Raw genomic sequence first — 25,913 nt, 5'->3', positions numbered from 1 at the left:
TTTTTGTTCCTGTTCACTTCTGCACCAGCTGATGTTACAACAGGTCAATGACAGTCATTCATCTCCCACTTAAATTCATGCCATTCCACCCTCTGAGTGGCTTGCTCATGAATCGGCTTGTATTGCGTTCGAGGAAGCAGAGATAGAAGCTCCTTGTTAGTGTAAGACCGCGAGTGTCTGTGACATTTGACTGCTCTTCGTATGTGTTGAATGTGTTTTTTTTAAACCATTCAAGTTCTCTATCTTTCTGGTTTTCATTGCTTCAAGCTGTTTTTCAGCAGAAATGACTCTAATGGTGTAATGATTGCATGCAGTGGCCATTATCAGACTGCCACTATGCACTTAAAGCTGTCTGTGCTAACACCCACCATTGTAACAATGAAGAATCCTTGACATGAGCTCGGAGGCTGCCCACCAGTTATCACTTTCTCATGATTAATTGTGACAGGGCGGTCGTATCCATTTGGTGAATATAGCAGCACAGTGCCCGTGACCTTGAGTCTGTGAATACTGCGTGAATAATTATGAATAATGTATGGTAATCATTTGTTGTATTGTTGAATGCTTTAGTGCTCATAGAGCATTAGCACTTTAAGTGTTTCCGCCATATGTGGCCGTCCTCATGGTTCTGGTGAGGAGTTTAATCGGATAAAGTTTTCCAGGAAGAGGAAGGAAGACCAACAAGGTCAGCTGTGATCTATGCTAATATGCATGACACGACAGCAGTGTAGTGGTTCAGTTGTTTGAACTAATGTGCAGTGTCATACAGTGTGCTGCAGAGCCACCGCTTTATTGTTCGATAAGTGTGTAGGACACACGCTCGAAGCAAATAGCTTATTGCACTTAATAAACAGATGGCTGTCATCACACAAGTAAATGCAATGTTTCCCACTTTAAGGACTTTTCTCATGTCTTATCAACTCAGAGCACAGTAGTGGAGGAAGTACTATAATAACTATGTTTTCTTTTGTGTATAATCACCTCAACAAAAAAAAAAAAAATGTTTAGAATGAGTCCATTTCCCGGAGCCTTTGTGCTATTTTTGGTAGCTGTAACTTTTTCATCATGCCTACTACTTATTATATGAATAATTTCTGTCCTATTCATTGAATGTGTTGTAACTCTGTGACTCTGTTCATTCTGGTCACATGACATCTATTGCTTCTGTCCATCCTGGGAGAGGGATCCTCCTCTGTTGCTCTCCTGAAGGTTTCTTCACTTTTTTCCCCTGAAAGGGTTTTTTCTATTTTTTGGGAGTTTTTCCTGATCCGATGTGAGGTCAAAGGTCAGGGATGTTGTGTGTGTACAGAATGTAAAGCTCTCTGAGGGGAGTTCATCATTTTGGGGTATACAAACTGAATTGAATTGTAGTTCTCTTACACGCTTGGCGAACTGCAAAAGTTTCAGTTGAAATCTGCAACCTCACCGCTCGATGCCACCAAACCCTGCACACTGGCCCTTTAAAGAGTCTGCAGGGAGTATTTTGAGAATCACATTGTATCAAAGACAGAGTGAAAACAATGTGTAATGTTAAAGAGGCTGATGAACCTCCAGAGAATCCGCAGCTTATCTCAGCTTTACGGAGCTTCATGGTGAATTTCAGCTCATTGATTAGCTGTCCGGCTGCAACTTGGCTGAAAGAAAGCTGAACACTTCCTGCTGCGCACCAAACAGCAGTCAGTCACAGGTACCATTGTGACGAAGTAACATCCAGTTCAAGTAAAGGAAGTAAAGAATATGAATATATATATATATATATATATATATATATATATATATATATATATATATATATATATATATATATATTAACCCAGTGTGCATAGTTCTCCTGCATGATTGGAGTCCAACCGGCAGCGTGCCCGACACGCACCTGGATCCCAAACAACAATGAGTGTCACCAGATGACAGAACCTGCAGGTGTGCCTCCATACAGACCCAGTATGTTCTTTCAGTGGCAGCTAATAATTAGCTTAGAGTGGCTGGAACATTCTTTAAAACTGGATGGAATTTCCATAAAATGTGACAGATGCTAATCGTTCACTTTCTCATGAGCTGATTGGCGGCTTTTGGAATCATGTTGATTTTTTCTCATGGAGGTTATTGTTGCATGAAGCATGCCAAATGAAGTGTTAAACAAAAGTAAAACGGGGGCTAACACTGACACTGAAATGTACTGAGTAACTTTTCACTCTTGTAGATGTCACCTAACAAACAGTTACAAAGAAGCAATATCCAACACATATATATTTAAATGTCTTGTATTCTAGTTACAGAATAAAATGACGGGGGTTCTATTTGATCCTTTAAAGCTATTCAATGTCATGTTGCATCTTGTAGAGGTTATACATTGATTCTTAAGGCTGGGCGATATATATATATATATACATTTATATATATATATATATATATATATATATATATATATATATATATATATATTATATTGATATGAGATTAGATATCAACTTAGATGTTGGACATCTTAATATGGCATTAGTGTTGTCTTTTGCTGGTTTACAGTAAAGTGATGTCCTTTTCTGAACTGACTAGAATGTCGGAGCTGTTCTATAATTTGCCACTTTGTAATTATATCGATATAAAGGATGATTATTCATCACAAATCTCATTGTTAATATTTAGTGAAAAGCACCAATAGTCAAATCAATGAAGAGGTATTTGGTCAAAACAATTTTGATATTTTCCACAGATTGTGCAACACTAATAACACAGACCATCTTTCTCCTCTACAGTTGGAAGCACTGCTATGAAACACTCCTCAGCAGAGTTCTGTACCAGAAATGTACTGAACTTATTTTGCATTAAAGTTTACAATAGACTTGTTGTTGTTTTTTACAGCCAATGTGGTTGTTAATGTTACTAACTGACATACGTTTTATATTTGACATAACTTGGAAATTAACTAAATTGAAGAAGCAGTCTAATACAATAAAAGGCATGTTCAAATTCTAAAAAGTGTAGTGCTGCTTGCAGAATAGTTTGAAGTTCTGAAGCTTCATTCATAATGTTGACATTCCAAATAATATTAATTACTTACAGAATCATTTTGTGCAATAGTTTATCTTCTCTTACCTTTAGCTCTCTCTAAAACACTCAGGTCCTCGACTGTTATTATCTCAGCTGGTCCTCAGCCCAAATGTCAAGCGTATTGAATAAAAACAGGTCATTCAAAAAAATGTTGTATAATATTCTGCTTTAATCCATATTTGTTGGTGTTTAGCATCTCAAAAAAAACGAAACGAAATATGACAAAACAATCGAGGCTTCATTCAAAAATCTCAATAAAAGCTTTGAATGTAAACAAAAAGACAGTTATCACTAATGTGGAAGCCTATTTCTTTACACTTAGATAAAAGCATCCTCCAGGTCAACAGTGGTTCAGTAACATATTCTCTACTTAAAATGTCTGTCACACTTGTGTGTCCTGTGGGGAGTGTTTCTGCACCATTTCTGATTCACGTCTCGACTTTGATGGAGCGCTGTGATAAAACTGGATTCCCATACGGCTGTCTCCTCTGACCCTGCAGTGGCAGTAGGAAATGACAGTATGAGTAATGCTATTCATCCAGTGTGGTCCATTGCATTGTGTGGTGAGAAAACAATAATATGTCTTTAATATGAATCCCGTGTCACCCACTCTGTCTCGGGGACTCTGCAGGGCGAGAGCTCGCGGCGCCGTAACCTTTCTCTTCTTCTTTTAAGACACATTTTCCAAACTGCTTTGCAGAGAATACTAAAGACATGCAAATCTGGGCCCGGGTGTAGATTTGTGGTAAAAGGACATTTTCACAGGTGCTGACATTTGGGGCATGTGTTGCGTGATGACCGCTTATGGCGCACGTTCACTTAGAGTTTGGCAGCTGTTGGCTTTTTGATTGGTGGTCAGCATCATTTTGAACGCTGCGGATTGAAATGTTTGATTAAATCCTCATATCTTAAAAACACGTCATAAGACAATACACTTCACTTTCTCTACTTTTTAGGTTTGCAGGGGCCACAAGTCCCAAGTTCCATAGCAGCCATATTGAGTATTTTTTATCCCTTTCTTATGCAGGGAGTCTATACTTGTAGGCCCAGGAGGGAGCTGACTCACATATGTATCTGTTTTCAATGTATTTTTTAGAACAGTCCTCATAGCGCATTGGGCATATATTGTAAACATGTATTATTTCATTATTTATTGAATGCTGCTGAGAAAGCAGCTGCTTCCTGTTCCTTCTAGTTACTATTTTTTTTGAGTCTGGCACCTGAAATATTAATGCGCTTTGCGGCATATCACATAACAAGAATATTCTAGATTTAAACAATAATAGTAGAAAGCACAGTGCCTGCAATGTGATTGTCATTGTGGGGGTTTTGTCATTGGAGCTCACAGTTGATACTTACCTTCCATGCTCCCAAAGTTTAGCTGAGGAAATCAGCTTTTCTGAACACCGTCACATCCTGTGAGTTCTATATGTTTCTGTCTTCTGTGCCGTTTGTGTGTTTCTTTCCAGTAGTCATTTCCAGTTCCAAATGTGCACTATGGTCCGGGTTGCAGTGTTGGACTGGTCAAGACACAATCCACCAATCTCTCACCAGTCGCGGCTCCTTTTACCTGACAAAACCGGATTTTAAAGCCACCTGCAAATGCTGCCACTGTTCTGTAGAGTCCAAACATATTTGAGTGAATGTGTTTGGACTCATGTTATGTTTGTGTGCAACAGAATAAGAATCAATTTACCCAACAAGTCAACTGTTTAGGAGGACAGAAGAGGACCTGATGGTTTAGAGTCGGCTGTGTAGTAAATTTGGACAAACTGGATAAATGACAATGCATGAGAATTGGTATAATAATAGATCTTTGGCATACGAGTAGAGACTTGTGTACGTCTAGTTTAAATGTGTTCAATGTGTACATTGAAATCAGAAGATAGAGAACATCAGCTGGTGAGTTGAACATGTTTTTGCAGAGAGAAATGTGGGCATCTGAAATATAATATATGGATGTTGAAGTAGTGTGAGTGTCTACAAGCAGAAAGAGTGAAATAAAAATACCCCTCTAGTGTTTTTGAGAATGCACACAGAAAACAAAAAAATACATTTTAAATTGTCAATACGGCTCTTTCAGCATGGTAACATGCTCAAAATGACAATGTCAATATATAAGAAACTAATGTGCAATGTCCACAAAAGATATACATCAGCTTAAAAAATATTAATAATATAATAATAAAGAAAACAAAAAAACCCTAGCCTACTGATTTTTTTTCAAAACCCTCCAGAAATGTGGGCTCTCTAATGTTGGCTTGTGAAAGCTTCAGTTCAATAAAAGCACTAAACTTATTAGTCTCAGACAGTTATGAAACCACGGGAAGTTCTGTCCCTCTGTCAAATCATCGAGTGTTTGAGTCTCTCGCAGAGATGTTGAGCCCTTTAAGTCCGTACAGTCTGTATTTCTGCAGACTTTGCCCAAGGGAATTACCCACAATTCATAGCAATGTGACGTTAAACACACGGTTACCAGCGGAAGCACGGAGACCTAAACAAAGGTAAACAATGAGGACGTCACATGTGTGTTAGCCTGGTACATTTACTCGTAAAACATTAAGCGTTAAAGATGGAACATAAAAACACAGAAATCATAGGAATGCAAGCAGAGATTTTAAGTCACAGATTTATTCATCAAACATTTGTTTTTGCCATTGAAGCCGTTTTGACAAAAACGAGTAATAGATTATTTTAAATGAGCTGGAGCCTGGACGACATTCAATTAAAAATAAATAACCACAAATGTACATAATATTTGATGACGTTGTCATGGTAAGGTGATCGTCGCAGTACATGTTTGTCTCTTATTTGTATTCACACCATTTCAAGCCTCACAGCCTCTCACACCATTTACCAGCTGATGTGAGTCCCTGAGGGGTCAGGGTCCGAGGCTTTAGGGGGACATTGGGCCTGGGCCTAAGGCTAAGAAACAGCCTACCACATGTGCAGGAAAACCTTTATTGTTCAACAGCATATGCTGATATGCTATGTGTTGAAATTCTTGAATCAGAAGGTAAACCGTCTACGTTAGCTAGTTAGTTGGAATGGCTTACAGTCAAGATGATTGGGCCTCTCTCGAGAACCCCTCGTAGGAACAGATTTGTTCCGAAGGGGCTTGTGAGAGTGATTGAGGAGAACTTGCTTCATTCAGCCTATTTCTCGTGTTTTGAATTTTCAACACAATTTATGAGGTTGTTAATGATGCAAAGTTGCACTTTCATCTATGTTTACGCAGTGGCTCTTTGTGTCCCCACTGTTTTAACATTAATCTGGATAAAGATATAATCTTATCCTGGTAGATGGGATATTGCCATTGTTAGATTGACATGGTGTACATAAATGACGGGTAATTGTGTGGTCGATATTGTTGTGTGTTTTATTCTAAAAATCTTCATATTGTTGGCTCTGCAGTACCCGAGGCTATCCTCATCTGTTGTATCATTTTTGTTACCGTTACCACACAGGGCCAATAAATAACAACGCTACCTTGCCACACTGATGCAGTCAAAGAGAGCAATGACACAACTTGTACTCTCACCATTTTGGGCATGAAGTACAATTGAGAAAAGTGTGCTGACTGTCAGCTGAGTGTTACAGAAGGACACTTTTTGACAGCTCGCCCACTGTTGGCCTCACTCCAAAGTACTGGAGCTCACAGTAAGCTGAAAGCTGTCTGATGTTAAGGGTTGAGAGCCGATGCGCCATCTTGTCATCAAGGTGTCTTGGTTGGGTAAAACACCGTCACACCTATGAACTAAATACCTCACACAAAGCATTCTCTGTGATGCTTTCCTTAAAACAACTCAGCTACAATAGATACACATAAACCCCCGGTGGATTATGATCATGATTATGATGGAAGGCATGGAGCATACACATTCGATCTCTTCCTTTTCTGTGATTGGTGTATCCCTGTATCCCTGTAGAACAGTGCTGCTAATGCAGCTGAGCAGGGATGTTCTGGATGAGACATTGTCCGTGTTTGTTTTATCCACACAGCCAAACAAACAACTAAGCAGACCCAGGAGTGTGAAGTGTTTAGGACACCATATGTGTATGTAGGGCACTTTATCATAAGCACATAAACAGTATATCCATCCAGAACCCCCCCTGTGATTTACTGAGGTCTGGAGATGCCTGCTATAGAAATGTTTGCCTCCGCCCCCGTGCATTGCTCCACCGGTTTCAGAAGTCTTCACATGGTTACTCACTGTGATCTGCACACCTCGTTGTGAACAATTTTGCTATTTTTTTCTAACCAAAGGCATCCACAAACTGCTTCTGCCTCTGCACAGGAGACAAGCAGTCACACAACCATACGGCAATCTGTAGGGATATCATGGTGCTGGTTATTTTTGTCGCTTGTGAGCATCAAAAAGGAGTCCCATTGTTCCGGTCGCCTGGAGACATCCCCACACTTTGGCAAATCCCACTAAAGCTTTGTGGATGAAGAGATGTGTAGCAATGTGCCATGAGGAGGCCATAGACACACACAAAGGTCAGCGGTTTGAATCCCAGCACCAGCTGGGAATGACAGTTTTTCACAGAAGGGATGAAAAACACAAAAAGGATTATTAACGCTCTTCCTTTCCAGAGCAGCTGACAAGGTGCTCTTGTGTACTTCACCTCTGGTAGCTCCGGTACGAGCAGAGGGTTGGCTCAACTAAACATGTGCACCATTATGAATATGAAGCAGGATGATGGAGAACACACCACGGACTCTCAACAAAACATCCCTCAGCGTCTTCACGGAGCAACTACAGAGGAAGTCGAATAAAATGAATACAAAAAGTTTCCTCCTGTTGAACCTTCACCTGCAGCCACTTGGCATGCATTCAGCTAAATCTACAGCACCACGGCAGAAGCTGCCAGGGAAATACAAGGAGAGGCAGATAACCTTTTTATATTTATATTTTATCACCTAATATATTTATGTACGAAGGCAATCCTTAGCGAGAGCCTTTTTCAGTGTGTGCAGGGCTTTTCAAGTATGTTGTGCTAACTTCATATTCTTTATCTCTGTTTTTCCTGGATGTGCTACTGCAACATTTCTCTCCAAGATGAATAAACCCTATGAAAAAAATTGGTTCCTGTAGATAGTCATAAATAATATACGGTAGTAATATCCTGTACTAAGTCATATGTTTGATTTTAACAAAGGGACTTCTTTTTCTTGAATGACCAGTATCCACATTGGCGTGGACTCACCATCAATCTCTTGTAGTATCACACACACACACACACTCACGCACACAAACACACACATTGTATCAAATGGATTTATAATGGAATTTATATTTAGTGTCCATTCATATTTAACATTTACATGAATAGATTTATTTGACCTAAATTGCTATAATATATATTTTTAAATACCAGTAAATAATATGCTAATACCTTTAGCTGTAAGCTATGTAATACAACAACAATAGGCACGTTTAACAACTTGAATTGTGATTAGTCTTGTGTGTTTTCTAAATAAGGATTTATTTATTCTATTTAAAATGTGCATTGTTTCCAGGCTGAAGTCAAAAGCTGACCTTTTAGAGCTTTAATATGTTATTCCCCCTTTGAGACCATTTAGACTGTGGCTCAGTGGTGAGCGGGTCGTCCTTCAATCAGGGGATGGGCCGTTCGATCCCCGGCTCCGCCAGCCCATGTCGATGTGTCCTTGGGCAAGACACTTTGCCAAATTGCTTCACAGGCTGTTTCTGCGGGGTATGAATTCAATTCAATTCAGTTTATTTTGTATAGCCCAAAATCACAAATTACAAACTCCCCTCAGAGGGCTTTACAATCTGTACACATACGACATCCCTGACCTTTGACCTCACATCGGATCAGGAAACACTGAATGGGTATGAATGGTTAGCTAGGGTCCTGACGGGCTAGGGGAGCCACAAGTGCAGTCTATTTACCATTTGGGCTGCTTTGTGGTCAAAGGACATTTTCACAGGTGCTGACATTTTGGGCACGTTCACAGCTGTTGGCTTTTCCATTACTGTTGAGCATCCAAACATCAGCTATTAGTTGACGATAATAATTGGAGACTTGATCTGTGAATATATATGAAGAAATGTTCAGGTGTGTATGCTTTTTCTCTTCCATGTCTACTTCTTTATCTAAAGTTAAGGATCTATTATTGTCATTATACAATACAGCATATATATAAATACTCTATAAATATATATATAAATAAATAAATATATATACACACGCAAATACCATGACAAAAGGGTACGGGCCATGTATTATAATATAAACATTTTAAATAATAGTGTATATAGAAAAAGAAAAAGTGAGTTAATATTTAAAAGCAACATATTAGGAGGTTCCATGTCATTTGTTGTACGACGGAGTGCAGAGGAAGAGGTGGAGTTGATGACTCACAGCCTGATGCCCGTCTGGGGTCTGCTTGTGAGGAAGTCCAAATACCAGCTGCAGAGTGAGGTACTCAAGCCCAGATTCGCCAATCAGGTTCCTGGGGGAGGTTGTGTTAAATGCATTGACATCAACAAACAGCGTTCTAAAGAAGGTGTTGTTATTCTCAAAGTGTGTGAATGCTATCTGAAAGATAACCCGATGACGTTTCCTAATAAGGGAAAAGGGGAACGAGTTAATTACCTCACAAGCTTGAACATGTGTTATTATTTGTATTCTCTTCATCTTCATGGTAGAGTCTGGTTCCTAACATTTCCAGTCTGGTGGCCTCCTCCTTTCACGAGCTCCCTGTATCTTTCTTTACTGTCACTCTGGTTACTGATAGAGAGTCTTCTTCCATTCCTGCAAATCTCACCCTCATTGTCCCCGCATGCAGCACCACACACAGACTGCACACTGTGAACCAGAAATGTCTTGTTTAGCTCTATTTACTGTGTGTGTGTGCGTGTGTGTGCGTGTGTGTGTGTGTGTGTGTGTGTGTGTGTGCGTGTGTGTGTGTGTGTTGTATTTGGACTAATACAGGTAATGTTGATGTTACTGATTCAATCCAGCTGAATGAATCAAATCTGACGTTTTAATGTGGTAATAGAGGTGTACAGTGGCCATGCAGCAACTAGCTTCAAAATGTGCAAACAAATATGTTTGTGGGATCATGTAGTGCTATTTGAGTAACACAGTGTGTCCAAAAGGTGAATAAAAGGTACAAATATAATTCTGATGTTGCAAACATTTAACTCACATGACTGGTCAGCTGTCTTCCCTGACATCTATTTGTTTGATCTTTGACTAATAAAACATGGCCACACTAACATTAAGAAGCATTAGGTGTTGCCCAACTGAAACTCAACCCTGATGACCCCTCTGACCTTGACTCTCGTAGATGGTTAGACGTCTGGTCCCAGCTCTACTTCACTGCTGGGTTCCAGCCATCCGTCGTCTTTACCGCCAATTTCTGACGAAACTACGCTTTGTGCCGCAGAGTTTATTTGCTCCAACCCAGTTGTATTTCTTTCTCCAAAAATCTGCTTCAAATTTGCTTGACTATTGAATAGAAATGCGACCAATGATCTACTATTATTGCAAAGACCCTCATATCCAATATTGTTTATCTATATTCATACTGCTGTTTTATTTGAATTAATTCGTTTTAGTTATAAAATGCAATAAAAAGCCAAGCGTGACATAACATGGTCAGAAATCTTTTCACCATAACTCCTCTGGATGTAGTTTAGGTGATAGAAGGTATTGTTTGGATCATAATGTGTAGAGTTGCCGTTATTATCATCATTCTACAATTTCATGTATTTGTTAGTTGAATAGTTTTAAAATAGGGTTTGAAATGCGGGATAGCCCCACGCTCACAGCCCTGAGTGGATTTATGGGGCGGTCACACCAAACGCGTTGTGAATTTTTCGCACGAGTAGCTCCCATGCAAAGTCAATGCACAGACACGAATGGTTGTAAATATCGCTGGGCGGCGCGAAGGACTCGAATGGTGTGTTGCGAAATTTTCGCAATAGTTGATATATTTAAACTTTGGCGAAACTCTCGCAACTCTCAAAGTTGCGAAAGCCAATCAGCGTTGAGATGCTCCGCCCCCCTGGCTGCTGCAGCTCTATTAGCGCTGAAGGGGAAGTTATCGAGACGTAGTCGGTGAAAGTCACCGAGCTGTGTGAGCCTACGGGTGATGTTATGAACCCAGACACGAGGGCGTTAGATGTTCCCACGTTTATGGGATGTCCACAACAAGTATAAAGCAGAACTATTGGTTATTTATTCTGTGGTGGATGGCGGAAATTATAACGGAGACAAGCCACGGAGATAAGCCACGCCCCCTATTTGTGAATGGTTGCGAAAGACGCGAATGAACACAACTTGTCTGCGAGTAAACTGACGCGAGTAAACTGACGCAAGTAACGTTTTGCGAATATTCGTAACACGTTTGGTGTGAACGCAGCATAACACAACCAGGATGTCCAAGGCCTTGAAAACGGATAGCAAACGGGATGCCAAATGGGGCAGATTGCAATTTGACTTTGACAATTCCTGTTGTTGTCCTTTGCTCGTAGTTGGCAAAAGGTGAGGATTTATTTTAAAGACACTAGTAACTGTGGACACAGAATGTGAGATAAAACACCGTACTGCCCACCAGCCTCGAGATATTGTTATGAACTGATCCCAAAATTAACATGGCAAGGTTCTCCAGGGAAAATGTCTTAACTGCAGAGGGTACAGGGAGGCTATGTGCTCAGCTGTGTGGAACGTGTGAAATAGAACATCATGTCAGATGGTACATGTTAAAACACACTTTGCTAATTCAGCAGGTGTAAGGTGTACAGCATGATGAGTTGGTGCCATGCACGCTGTGTGTCCCTTTGATGGAACAGGAAACACAGGAGGAGCACGACACGGTGCAGTTTGTATTTGTTTTGTTGATTTGTTAACTTGTTGCCCGTTTAATCTTTTTGGGGTCTGAGATCTTTTTGTCAGCTGGATCCCTGGTACTGCGTGTCACATTCTGATGTGGAGTCACATGTGTGCATCATGAAAGAGACCTCTCATGTCGGATGTGATCTAAAGGACGAGGGATGTGTCATAAACAAGTCACCGATGCAATTGTCTGATGATTACAACTTCTCAAAGCTTTCTTCCTCATCACCATTTGGTTTTATTTTGAAATTGAGACATGACCTTTCTATTCTTCGAGATTATTCCATTTAAATTAAAAGTCTTGCTTCTAAAACCCACTTTTACGTGTGCAATATTTAAAATAATATCTGGCAATTTTTTAAAAGGAGCTATAACCAATATTTGTATGATACTAATGTGTGAACGGAGAACGTGAAAGTGGTCTCTGGTGAGAACGATCTGCCGAATCTGCAGCTCTTCTTGGCTTTACTGAGCTTTAGCATGAGCTCACTGTTCAGCTGTCCGGCTGCATAATTCACTGCTTTGGTTCTTTCTCAATGCTCGGCTTATTTTTGACATCGACAAAAGCATCGTTCTGGAAGCCTAAATCTCTGACGTGCTTTTGTGTCCTCCCAGATGCAACGTGGACAGCAAAGTCTCACGAGTGGCGTGGCTCAATCGCACCACCATCCTCTTCGCAGGAAGTGAGAAGTGGTCTCTGGACCCCCGCGTCATCCTGATGGAAAACACAGCAGTCACAGAGTACAGCATCAAGATCCAGAATGTTGACGTCCACGACGAAGGGCCCTACGTCTGCTCCATCCTCACCAACAAGAAGCCAAAGTCCACTAAAGTGCATCTCATCGTTCAAGGTAAGATCCAGTCGGCATTAATAACCAAAGGTATCAAACGGGGTCCGGATCAGGATGCTGGTTTTCCTTTTCTTTTCTTACAGATGGCTAATTGTAAATGATTCATCTCATCGTGATTTGACACATTATGCGATATGCCGAGTATTGCTATATTATCCATTTGCGACATATTCAATGGATTTAATGTATTCAACTGCACATTTCAATCAACATCTATTTTGTCTAATTAGTTAACGTTTTTTTTAATGTGGTAATCTGACTTCAGTCATTTTTATTGCAGTAGAATGGGATTATTATACAAACAGATAAAACACAAACATAAAAACCTACCGAATGTTGCATCATGCACCTGACGAACTGAACTTAACCAACTTAACTGGATGCAAGCCTGTGTGGACTACTGGACTATAACAGATATTTTAACAATGCTACTTGTACCAACTGGGGAATTTAACAGTAAATGAAATGGTTTGCACAGTGAAGGAATGATGAATGGTACCTGCACTGCAGAGGTGTCTTTGGGCAGCGTGGCCAGGAAAGGACAGACTTTCTCATTTAAGTCAACATACGACATCCCTGACCTTTGACCTCACATCGGATCAGGAATAACTCCCAAATAATAGAAAAAAACCTTCAAAGGGAAAAAAGTGAAGAAACCTTCTGTAGAGCAACAGAGGAGGATCCCTCTCCCCGGATGGACAGAAGAATATATGTCATGTGTACAGAATGAACAGAGTTACAAAGTTACAACACATTCAATGAATATGACAGAAATTATTCATATAATGAGCGTAGCATGGACCACGATCCAGACCTCCACGATCCATGAAACAGAAGGTAGAAAGGAGTCTCATGTGTTTTCCACCAGCTCAGGGAGTCTTCTCTGAGAGCCAGTGGTGTGGCCTCCTGCCATCTTTTCAGCACCTTCAACGTCACTGTAAGTCTGGCCAAGCACTCTTTGGTGAAGCAGGACAGTGGTGGAAGAGGTAGTCAGATCTTGTACCTAAATAAAAGTACCGATATCACAGTCCAGAAATACTCCTTCCTTCCTTCAAGTAAAAGTCCTGCATTCAAAACTTTACTCGCGGAAATTAAAATAAAGTCCCCAAGGTAAAAGTATTCATCATGCAGAATAAGCCATTATTTAGAGTCATCTGGATTCAAAGTGATGCATTAATGTGTTCATCACTTTGATGTTGCAGCTGGTAGAGGTGGAGCTCATTTCAACCACTTTGCATACTGCTGTGTAGTGCAATCTGTAATTGTACATCATCAGTCATCAGTTGATTTGTATGTTGTCTTGATAATCTCAATTTGCAAACTACAGTAAGACAAGTTGTGAAATAAATGTAGAATGTAAAAGAGTAGAACAAGTACAATACTTCCCTCTGAAATATCGTAGAGGAGAATATAATGGAAATATTCAAGTAAAGTACACTACAAGTACCTCAACAATGACTTGACTATTGGTAGAGCAGAGCATTTTGTTTCAGTGGGTCAGAATACATTAGACCATTTATATGAATATGCTTGTTTACCTGAAGGGTCACAGCCTCAGCAGCCCCTTGTCTCTCAACCCGGGTTCCTGATGTGTGGAGGTGTTCTTCTCCTCTGAGAACCCGGGTTCCTGATGTGTGGAGGTGTTCTTCTCCTCTGAGAACCCGGGTTCCTGATGTGTGGAGGTGTTCTTCTCCTCTGAGAACCCGGGTTCCTGATGTGTGGAGGTGTTCTTCTCCTCTGAGAACCCGGGTTCCTGATGTGTGGAGGTGTTCTTCTCCTCTGAGAACCCGGGTTCCTGATGTGTGGAGGTGTTCTTCTCCTCTGAGAACCCGGGTTCCTGATGTGTGGAGGTGTTCTTCTCCTCTGAGAACCCGGGTTCCTGATGTGTGGCCTGTGAGGTGAACCATCTTTGGCTGGTGGCCTGTGAGGTAACCCTTCTGTTTGTAGCATTCCTATCGTATTGTATTTTCATACGACACTCATTGCAGCTGTCACATCCATGTCCTTCTGCCCCGTCTTCCCTTTTGGACGGCGCATTGCAGATTTTCTTCTTCGATAACTTCATCTTTGTTTTGACTAACTTCCTGCCAATCCTTCCACCATACGGCCCCAGAAGAAAACTCAGCACCGTCTAGTGCACTATAAAAGCAATTGTTACCAAAAAGTTGAATTTGTATTTGTACAATATTAATAGTTTATATAACAAGAGATGGATATTTGTCGTTCTTGTGTTACAAATATGGCGATCCAATGCCATGTGGATGTCCCCCACCTCTGAAACCCAGACAGCTGTCCTCGTCTGGGTTTGACCAGCTCCAGTCTTCAGTCAAATGAACTCAGAAATCCTCCCTCCTGTTTTAGGATGGTGATTAGGTAGATTTCAGTGAGCAATAGAGCTGGTGATGAAACTGGATTCAATCTCGATTTAATTTTAGATTGCTGATAGATATTGATTAAGGGCACAGTATGTTGAAATGTGTCCTGGCTAAGTTTCATTACAAAGTTCATCTGAACCAACTATCGGCGTTGAGACTTTGGTTTTCTTTAATGATTAAATCAATTTCCTCCAAATCAGGTTCCACAAACAATTAGCACCGACGCCATTAGAGTGACATATAATCAAAACCTATGAAGTCGTCGTCTTGTAGAATCACAAAGACAATATGATGCATCAAGGAAAGACTTTCTTTGGGGATATTTCATGTTTCACATTTTTCTTTTGACATTGAGAACTGGCACATTTTATCTTATCTTTATCTTGTTTATATGATCTTCAGAAAATAGACAAAAAAAACTCTCTTTCATGCAGTCATAATTAACATTGAGTATTTTTCACACTGTATAATTCACGATGGTATCTCATTAACATCAGGCCATGCTTTTAATCAGACAATAGACAAAGCATATTCTCGCACAGACGCGTCTCCAATTATACATTCCCATGGATTTCTATCTGTCCCTTTTCCCCGACCTTGAACGACCCAACCGCCTGGATTCTGAGAGCTCCTCCTAGAAACTAAAGAGCAGCCACAGGGTCCGACGCCAACAGAACACTGATGGTGGTGCTCTTTATGTCACAGCTAAGGAGGCTGGCAGCTGTCAACCACAAACCCACTTCTGCCACAGCTCTCCGTGTCCAGCAGGGAGGCACATTTCATTAAATGTGCCTCCCTGCTGGACATGTTAATTAATTATCACCTGTGTTAACAGTTCATTCTTGATTAATACCTTTATTCCTCAAACTTCTGCTGTGGCCACGTAATCTAAATTAATGACACATTATAGTTGCAGATTATAATAGCTAAATAATGCATTCACTTTGCCTTTTGTCAATATTCAACAAATGACAGAACATTTTAACTATGACATATCTGTTTCAAGCATTCAGGGGTTAAGATTTCATGGAAGCAAAGTCAATCAACAAGGCTAATAGTGTTAATAATAACAACCACTTGCACCACCACGCAACAACTATGTCTTGCAACTCAAATAATAATCATATCTACCTTCAGAGAGAATGGACCATGGCCGTGCAATAGGCTCCCAGACTTCATGCATACTGAGTATGTACTTAACTAAGTGATAATGAAGCAGAAATAACAATTGCAAGTGAGTTCCAGGGACCCCTAACCGTATATTACTGCTGTGGAAACTTTGCCAGGCCACTGCAATGTTTCTACATTCCACTTTCAGAGGAAACGTGTATTGATATCCAAAGCATGAAGAAGAATTAATAACAGTCGTTAGGAAGTCCATAATGCTTGTTCTCAGTCTTCTGACACATGGAAGGCCTGACACTTTATATTTAATAGAAAAAAACATCAACTAAGATTAACCGATCCATTGAAGTCCGTAATTACAGAGGCCATGTAGTGTTGCCTTGTTGACCCAAGAAACATCAACATGTCAAGGAGTTTGCCCTACGTAAATGTGAATAGCATATATTTATATTAATATTATAATACATATATATATATATATATATATATATATGATATATTATAATATACATATTGTATACATATATATAATATATATATATATAATATATTTATATAATAATAACATATTCATATATATATCATGTACATATAGATGTTGTTAATACAAAAGCAAATCCGTAATATGTAAAATCTCTTTCATGATTAGAATCTCCTCTGGATGGGGTTTGAGATTGAGTCTTCTCGGGCAGAAAGAAATAGGATTTCTGCACAACACAAGAACACGTTGTCACTGATCTGCCGACACGTTCTTGTTACTTTGCTTTTCTGACATTTCATGGTGGAGAGGGGCGGACGGGTGAAGACGGAGAGGCCTTGTTTAATAATTCTTTCATACTGCCTGTTGTGTTTCTGTATGGCCTCTGTATACAACTGTAATACATAATTATAGTTGCCATGGAGACTTTGATATATTTATGTAGGCAGCCCTGCTGTTTATTTGGCTAGAGAGACAGGCATGGTGCAGTGTTTCTCCTACTCTGGCACTGGTTTAGGACCACACAGCGGTGCAATGCTGCTTTGGCTTGATTACACACATGCCAGTACACAACATGAATACACAGTCAGCATACAATTGCTGCCACTTGTTAAACTTTATTTAGTTCTGCGTTGTGAACCCGTTTTGTGTGTGTGTGTGGGGGGGGGGGGGCTCTGATTCATGTCAAACCCTGGAGGTACAAATGAATGAATAGAATACATACTGCCACCTTTTTGGCAAAGACAGATCAGACAGTCCCTGGGGGATGCTAGTGGGGCCTTTAGTGTTGAACCTGCACACAGAGAAGGACTCCGGAGTAACATCAATCAGCCCGGTGACCTTGTCAGCTGATACCCTCAGGAATAGGGCATCTGCCTCCATAGTGACTGCACACAGGGAGTGGACTGACTGCAGTTAAGCCCAACTACAAGAACGGATATTATCTTGGAGTGCTCCTTAATGCATCGTGTATGTATCCCAAGGACTGAAAGTGGCAGAGAAGCCGCCAAGGACTTTGCATCGACGTCAAGTTATCAAGTTACACTCTAATAACAACTTTAAGGACTTTGGTCCTGTTTCTAAAATGAGCTTAAGAGCCTGGCTGTTTTCCTCCTATTGACTCCTCCAGAATCACCACAGCAACAGCTTGTTGTTCAGTGCAACTGCATCTTGAGCTTGGACACTTAGAAGAAGCTGGTCCTGCTTTGCTCTCTGTAGCTTTTGACGTAAAGCAACTAACGTTTTTTCGTAGTCTTCCGCTAACAAATGAAAAGTCCACGCCACTCACACAGGTCTCGCCACTGCAGCTTCCTGTTCATGTTCTGGTGAGGCCGCTAGCTCATGGTGGCTACTTCATTGTGTCATTATACTGCCACATTTAGCCACAATGATCGCCGTTCAGTAAACATCACATGCTATCCAAAGTGATACATTGGGGGCTACCAATGGCAGTCACATGGAATCCGGCAGACGGTAGACGGACAACACCTTCTGGACAGCGAACGGTCCAACAGAATGAAAGACATAACCCACATGATGATATGTTGCAATGGTGAACATGTGATGAAAAAGTATTAGAAAGGATTTGTTATCTACTATTGTATGTAATTATTCTAGTAAAACATTAAACTATAACATTTAGCTTTCTTTTAATATTCCACTGCAAACTGACACAAGCTTCATAACATCGGGTTTTGAATTCCATCGTTGAGGATGACAATAAGTCATACATTTGAACTCAGGACGACAATGCTATCTACCGTTACTGTTGTCGGCATTTTCTATCAACCTCTCCTAATTTTTCTGTCCATACTAACTGAATATCCGGTTTGCCATCTGTATGATTCCATGTGAATGCGGCAATACACGAGGACTCGCATGCATGTCCGTGCTATGAAAACAAAGCACGGAGCTCTAATTCCAACACACAAAGGGAGAAAGTGACTTCATACTCATGCTCAAGTAGACCTTACTGCTTTATAAATTTACATAGATAATAGGTGTTTGTTGCTATATTAATGCTCTGAATATTACATATAGAACATTAAAATATTAGCAAAGGCTGAACTGCAGTAAGTAAATGTCGCATTCAGTTTTTGTCCGATTCTGAAGCCTAAACGAGCGTTCATCTTCACGGCGGACCCCAGTGCTGTCTGCTCTGTGTCGGGCTGTCAAGCTTTTCATGACGAGAAGCAGAGCCGGCCGCTAGAGAAGGAGCCGGCATTTCCCCTTCAGTTGTAGATCTGGAAGTATGAAAGCAGCTGATACTGTTGGAGACAGATGGACTCGCTCAGGGCTTTGCAATCGTAGCATTGTAGCAAAAAGAAGGTCTGTACCCGTGTGTGATATCTGACAGTTTACTCACATGCAGGTCAGGTAGCGTGGAGATGTTTAGGTTCTCATCAAATACTGCGAAAAGGTGTTTGACTAAAGGACAAAATGGAGGTTTTGCTTCATTTCCAGGTATGTTGTTGTGTGTTTCCAGGATGTACCAGAGATGTCTGTGCATTGTGGCTCCAGGCACGCACGCTTCAAAATGCTATGGTCCCAATGTGTTCAACCCTGAGGCCATAGCGGTGCCGTGCCCGCAGCCTGGCCCAGCAATCACTTGTGTGTCTACACACAGACAACTGCAGGCTGTGTTGTGGTAAACGCAATACTATTTTACATAGTCATACAAGCTGCTGTGGAAAATGTGTACGCCCTCAGTTAGCTTCAAAACATACATGTCATATGTGATGTCGATGTGTCCGTTATTGTTCAACCCTCCCAACATTTTTGCACCAGTCGAGTCTAAATATACTTCTAAACGTATTTAAGGATACAAGATTAATCTGACGTCATTATGCAACACAGTGTTGCATAACAAAATGCAGTTGTAGCACATTGCACATGCATTTCTGTAGTTCATTTTTAGAAGAAAAAACAGCAGCAACTAAAAGATAATAGCAGATAATCCATCAAATATCAACAATTCAGTTGAATAAATAGATGTATGAATAGAAGTCAACATTTGATGAGTGCACTCATTTGACATAAAGTAAATCTACACAACAGACTGCATCCATAGATTCATTACTGAAGAGGAGCATTCATGTCTTTGTGTATTGTTTCAGCCTCCCTTGGGCTCAGTGGTCCCTCCTGTTTACTCTCAGAATCCAGCTCTCTATTTGTAGCAGCACATGTCAAGTGCAGGCATCATGTGCCTGTCATTTAAAAGGAATACCTCACTAAACTGCATTGCAACAGTTATTAAATGGATCAATGTCTCGCTAAATAAAAGTGCCATGTTGGAGTTATTATAAGTGCGGCTGCAGATTAGTCATGCTTAATGCACAATAACATGTTCCTGCTGAGAGTGGCGGATCTGGCTGCTACCGTCTATGATGCACATCTTTTTAAAAAGGTAAATCAGATACATCAGGGTCTGAGAGTTGCTGAGAGGAATGCAATGAATTGTCTCCGATCAGTATTCCGCATGGTGCAAGTCGTGTGGTGCGTCTACAAGAACCAGAACAGCAGGGCCACTGGGATACGTGGGCCTTGTGCAGAAAAAACAGCACGCTTCCACAGGAAGTCATGCTTTGGAATTTGTAATAAATACACAAAGTATATGGAGTAGTCAGCGCAGAAAGAAGATCATTATTTGCACTGAGCTCAGTGCATCGCCATGCTGCCTTTAGTTTGGGGTCTTGTCTTCAGCACAAGTGGAAAGTGAAGTCGTTTTTTGATTAGAAGATGGATCATCATTGTTAAGAAACAGTAAATATCCCAAACTTTGTCTCAGTTGTAACAGCAGAGCATCACTGCACTTTTAGTCGAGATGATGAGATTTTTATTGCCGATAATAACTCACAGTCAGATAATTCAAGATATACAATACTATAATTAGTGATGATAATGAAGTTATGGATTTGTTGAATTAAAATCCTTTCGGTGCAACAGCTTGATTTTTGCACCATGGTTACAAGGAACACTTGTAGCTGCTTTGGGAAAACTCACAGGTCACTGGTGCCAGTCGTGATCTTTCGGCCTCAGTCGACAGCGATCAGTGGAGACAGTTGAACGGAGTTCTTGAGCCTTCGCTCCTCGACACAGACTGGGGAATCACCTGGGCGTCGCCTCAGCATGCCACTGGTCATGGGGGCTCCCAGTTTGGGACTTCCATTAATGAACTGGATAACTAACTGTTCAGTATGCTGCTGTTGTTTTTTTCAAGGGTGTCAGTACTTTGTCATGGAATCAATTGTTTAATTGTACAGGCTCTAGAAAAAAGGCGAAGGCAAGTGTCCACTTTAATCATCTATCCTTTAGTTGTACTGACCTGTGGAATTCTCCACTGGGATGTCTAGACAACGCTGTGGTTGCAACCTGTCAATCACCTTGTAGTCCCACCCTAAAGCATACCCTGTTTTATGGTCTATTTGACTTGGAATTTACTAAATGAACACCATACTGTATTGAAGACTTGAAACTAACGATTGGAACCATAAACTCATATTTACAATGTGTATTTTGACTTTCCTGCAATGCTCTGCAACAGTTACTGTTTATTGAGGCCTGTGTGTTGACTGTACTGGTGTCTTGAAACAAATGAATCAAGCAGGGAAGGAGCATGACTCTGTATGCATTTCAAAATAAACTTTAAGATGGGATAACTTATACCACTTGGAAAGCGGAACATATTGTGTTCTTCCAATATCTGACAATGGTACAACCTCATTGGTTGTCTGTCTATATTTGTTATGGTCTGATTATACCGTGTTATGATGGGTATTATAGTTGATTGTGAGGTTTGTGACCAGGTAGTAATGCAGTATAGGTGTGAGGATTACCAGCATGTAGAACTGGGCAGTGCTGAATGGCAGATACTTCCTATAGGTCAGACGTTAGTGCACGCTTTTTACCATTCTAACACCGTGCTGATAAATGATGAAATATATCGCTCCACTAGTCCATGTCGATGTGTCCTTGGGCAAGACACTCAACCCCAAATGTCTCCCGTAGCTGTGTCTAAATGTTAGTTACTTAGCTCCTCCCATCAGTGTATGCATGTGTATGAATGTTAGTTACTCCTGATTGGCAGGTGGAACCTTAGCTCCTCCCATCAGTGTATGCATGTGTATGAATGTTAGTTACTCCTGATTGGCAGGTGGAACCTTAGCTCCTCCCATAAGTGTATGCATGTTAGTTACTCCTGATTGGCAGGTGGAACCATAGCTCCTCCCATTAGTGTATGAATGTTAGTTACTCCTGATTGGCAGGTGGAACCTTAGCTCCTCCCATCAGTGTATGAATGTGTGAATGATGTAATGTAGTGTTAAAGTGGTTTGAGTTTTTGGAAGACTAGAAAAGATTTCTAGAATTACAGGTCCATTTACCATTTTAGCTAGCATCCCTTGTACAAATGAGATTATATATATATATATATATATATGTTATATAGGGGATTAGTGTTCCTTCTAACAGAGATAAATCAAGCGCATTTCACTCAAACCAGAGTAACATCAACTCGACAGCAAGAAATATTTATGAAGCTCTCACAACAATAACTCTGCTGAATTTGCTCGTCTCTGCCCACAATTAATATTTACAATTAAAACCAAAAGGCATAAACAATACGATACTATTCATACAGTTTACTGGAATGCCTTAGTCATGGATTATAACTAATGCAAGCTTCTTCAGATATAAAATGTAAAAAAAAAAGAAAAATGGTAACTAAATCACTGTATGTGTATTTATTTCTAAAAGCATTTCCATTGCCTGACTGTAAAATACTACAGCAATATCAGCAGAATCACTTTAATGCTGATGAAATTAAAATATTAATTTACTCAATCGTGGCTTCACTCCATAGAATTTATGGAATGCATTTTTTTCACACACACTTATCTCACATCTCATCTTGTTGATACTTGCACATCTTGATACAAATCAGCCTCACCATTAGCTTAATAGAAGAAGTGCATATGCACCCAATATGCTTTTCTTTTTGTGAAAAAAGTATTCAAACATTTTCTGACATTTCTTCATGTTTGGAACTCCACTTCATGTCTCGTATGCCCATTGTTGTTCTGAACAGGACCGGACTGGGCTCATAATCCACATGGTCTGATCCTACCAGTCCAGATCATTCCATTAGGTTAAAGGTGGGACTGACGCTATACAGTAGGCCTACTCACTGACTGTAGCGGCCCCTCTATGTCCAGTAAGCTCCTTGGGCTCATGCTCATATCACGCATGATAGTTCTATGGAATCCCCTTTGAAGGAAGACTGGACTGGTCTGGGTTTCAGCAGCTTACAGGGAAGAATCCCTTTGGTGGAAGGTGGACTTTGTTGGGCTGAGAACCTTTTGATGCTTTAGTTGTAGGGAAATGTGTGTCATTTAGCACACGGACACACCAGGAAGGCTTCCTTTGTGTCCATCTCTGCATGGCTCCACCACATTTCCTGAGACGGAATTCCCAGTAATAACATGCCGCTTGGTTTTAACGGGTAAAAACAATGCAGATACATGCTGTGCATTGATGATTTCATGGAGAAGCTGATGAATGTCTATAGATGGCTTGTGACCTGAAGCTCGCCATGACATTAACCCGAAGGTTTTGGTGCCAGCTCCTGACTTGTTACAACAAACAGGAAAGTTTAGGATGTACGTCATTAAAAAGCAATACCTGGACAAACTTTCTATGCGCTGTAGGACAGACAATTATGGAATAAGTGGTGTTAATATTGGTTATTGATTGGTGTACATGTAATTTATTCATGACATTCATGGAAGGGCCCCATCAGCCGCGGGTTGACAGAATGGAACAGAGAGTGAACAGTACCTCTCTTCTCTGTGCCAAATAACCGTGCATATGTAATGATATGCAGGAATCAGAAATAAACTGCATATACAGTGAAAAGAAAAGCCCAACAGGTGACAATAAACACATGTTTCGTAATGCGGTGCAAAGTTATCTTTGTGTTTGTGGTCTGACGTGCACTGCTGCTACAGATCTTGTACTGAGTCCATGAGACCTGGTGGTCTAACATACATACCTCAAACAGTCAAAACTTCAGGGATATGCCTCAGTGGATTCTAAAATATTGAAGAGACCAATTTAAAATGTGAAAATCAAATGGAAGAACATGTTTCCCACAAGCTGAACAATAAATTAAAGTCTGGCACTGTCTCTGCTGTGTTCACACCAAACGCAAAGCTAAGCCGATTTCGAGCGCGGATCATTTTCGTGCGGCCGTAGTGTTTTAAAAAATGTATTTGATAAGGGACAGTGCACATTAATATAAACATTTCTGTAAATGTGCCAGAGTTAGCCAAGAGGCAGATGTTATGAAACAAACCTAAAAACATAAGATTACATATGTACAAACAAGCAAAATAAAATATGTGTGTGTACGGTAGTTACGTGAGCATTGTGCCAACGGTTTCCACCCCCTGACGAGTAGCGGCTCGGGGTCGTAGATGCACTCAGCTGCATTGTCACTAACGGCCCCTACTGATCGGGGCCGGTTACAAGTAGTGAATGGGTACTACGCAGGCAGCCATTGGCGGTACAATACAGGCTAGAAAAGGTTCTGAGAGTCACTGTAACCTAGGTCCATTTTGACAGATTGTGAACATTGTCGTGCAGTTTCTTTGCAATAAATAAGATAAGAGTGGGAATCCAGATGAATGGAGCGGGGTCTATTACCAACCCTTTGTCCTTCTTGAACCAGTTGGCCACACGAGCAGCTTGAGTTGGAGATGTGTTTCATGTACCAAAAGAAAAACGAAGAAAGACCTCTATACCGCACACACACACACACACACACACACACATCTACAAATTGAGGCCTTGCAATATAAAGTATGATGCATGCCACGTACAGTATAGTGTTTGTACAGTTTATTGTATTTTTAGTGTCGTAATGCGCATGATGAACTGTTGATGCAGCTGGATAGAGAGCTCAAAGAAACTGCTTGAGGATTGCGTCATCGTTTTGAATAAAGAATACTAATTATTAAGATTTCTTTTTCTAGATGTTCGACAGTTATGATTCTAAAGGTCCAAAGAGTTCTGGTACTTTTGACCAAACTAATACTGTATATGGCTTGCACTTCAAGTTAGGATGAAGGAGCTGAATGGACACTGTGTTATTGGGTTCAGCCTCATCAACAGTGCTGCAACACATTGCCTACATGGGTCCAGGCCGTGGGCAGCCTCTGCGTGGACAGCACACCAGTGGGAAACCTTTTTTAATCATATGTCCGTTCTAGGACACCCATTTGAGATTTTGACAATATATGGCATCTCCTGAACGGAATGCCAGTGCACCGTGATGCGTTGGAAGAGTAATTCAATTAAATTATAAAATACCCGAGACAGACTGCAGGATTATCCTCTTTAGTTTCATCAAGTGTAATGATGTGGTGCTGTGTTTTTCTCTGCCATAAAAGGAAGAAGAAGAGAAAGCATCGGTCCGTTCAGTTCAATGCACGCTGTTCTAATAAGCTTCAGAGCTCATTACAGAGTAGAGAGAGGCTTCTCCCTTTAGTGCAAAATGCAAGTAATGAGGCATTTGAAATATTCCACAACATTAGGATAACTGAAATTGGAGAGTAAGGCCTGTAAGCCTTGCTTGTGTAATACATTTAAAAAGTGCTCCTTCTTTCCTGAGGCGGGTTCGGATTTCACTTTCGATTTCTCACCTACCGAGCTGGATGGCCATTTGCACTGTTTTCATTTGTGCACATGATGAGCGCATGCAGAGATGTTACACCGGCTTTCATTCAGATACATTATGTTATATATGCACCGTTTGTATTATTAACGATTTGCTCGGAGACACTTTTACATCCCATCATGCGGTTTGTGTTACCTTGAGGCCTAATCTTGGGATATGTAAGCTTTCAAATCACTCCACCTGATTTTACGGAGAGTTTTATTAGATGAAAGAGTGTCAGAGCTGCACAATGAGACACTCGTCTTTCGGGTAGTCAGTGACTTCGGTCTTAAAAGTAAGCTCTGTTTGAGCTGATGCGACCCATCGCTAAGGAGATTATCTACTGTGTTTTAGGCGTGAAGCGGCTTAACAATACACCCCTCTGGACAGGAAGCCAGTCCATCGCAAGGGCTCAACCCACATCCAATCTTTTGAAGAGAATGTGGCAA

The 25,913-nt window shown here is 40.7% G+C and overlaps 1 protein-coding gene across 2 annotated transcripts in view; it reads left to right on the top strand.

The window, feature by feature from the left end:
* Positions 1-25,913, top strand: part of opcml (opioid binding protein/cell adhesion molecule-like) — a 267,544-nt gene that overhangs the window by 176,356 nt on the left and 65,275 nt on the right. For both annotated transcript variants that reach the window (XM_034550263.1, XM_034550262.1), the window contains one exon: positions 12,538-12,773. In XM_034550263.1, coding sequence (XP_034406154.1) covers positions 12,538-12,773 — 236 coding nt within the window. The remainder of the gene's footprint in view (positions 1-12,537; positions 12,774-25,913) is intronic.

This window comes from Cyclopterus lumpus, chromosome 14 (genome assembly GCF_009769545.1).
Source record: "Cyclopterus lumpus isolate fCycLum1 chromosome 14, fCycLum1.pri, whole genome shotgun sequence".
Classification (NCBI taxonomy): domain Eukaryota; kingdom Metazoa; phylum Chordata; class Actinopteri; order Perciformes; family Cyclopteridae; genus Cyclopterus; species Cyclopterus lumpus.
Note: the sequence above shows the minus strand (reverse complement) of the source record. Positions and strands in the feature narration are given on the sequence as shown.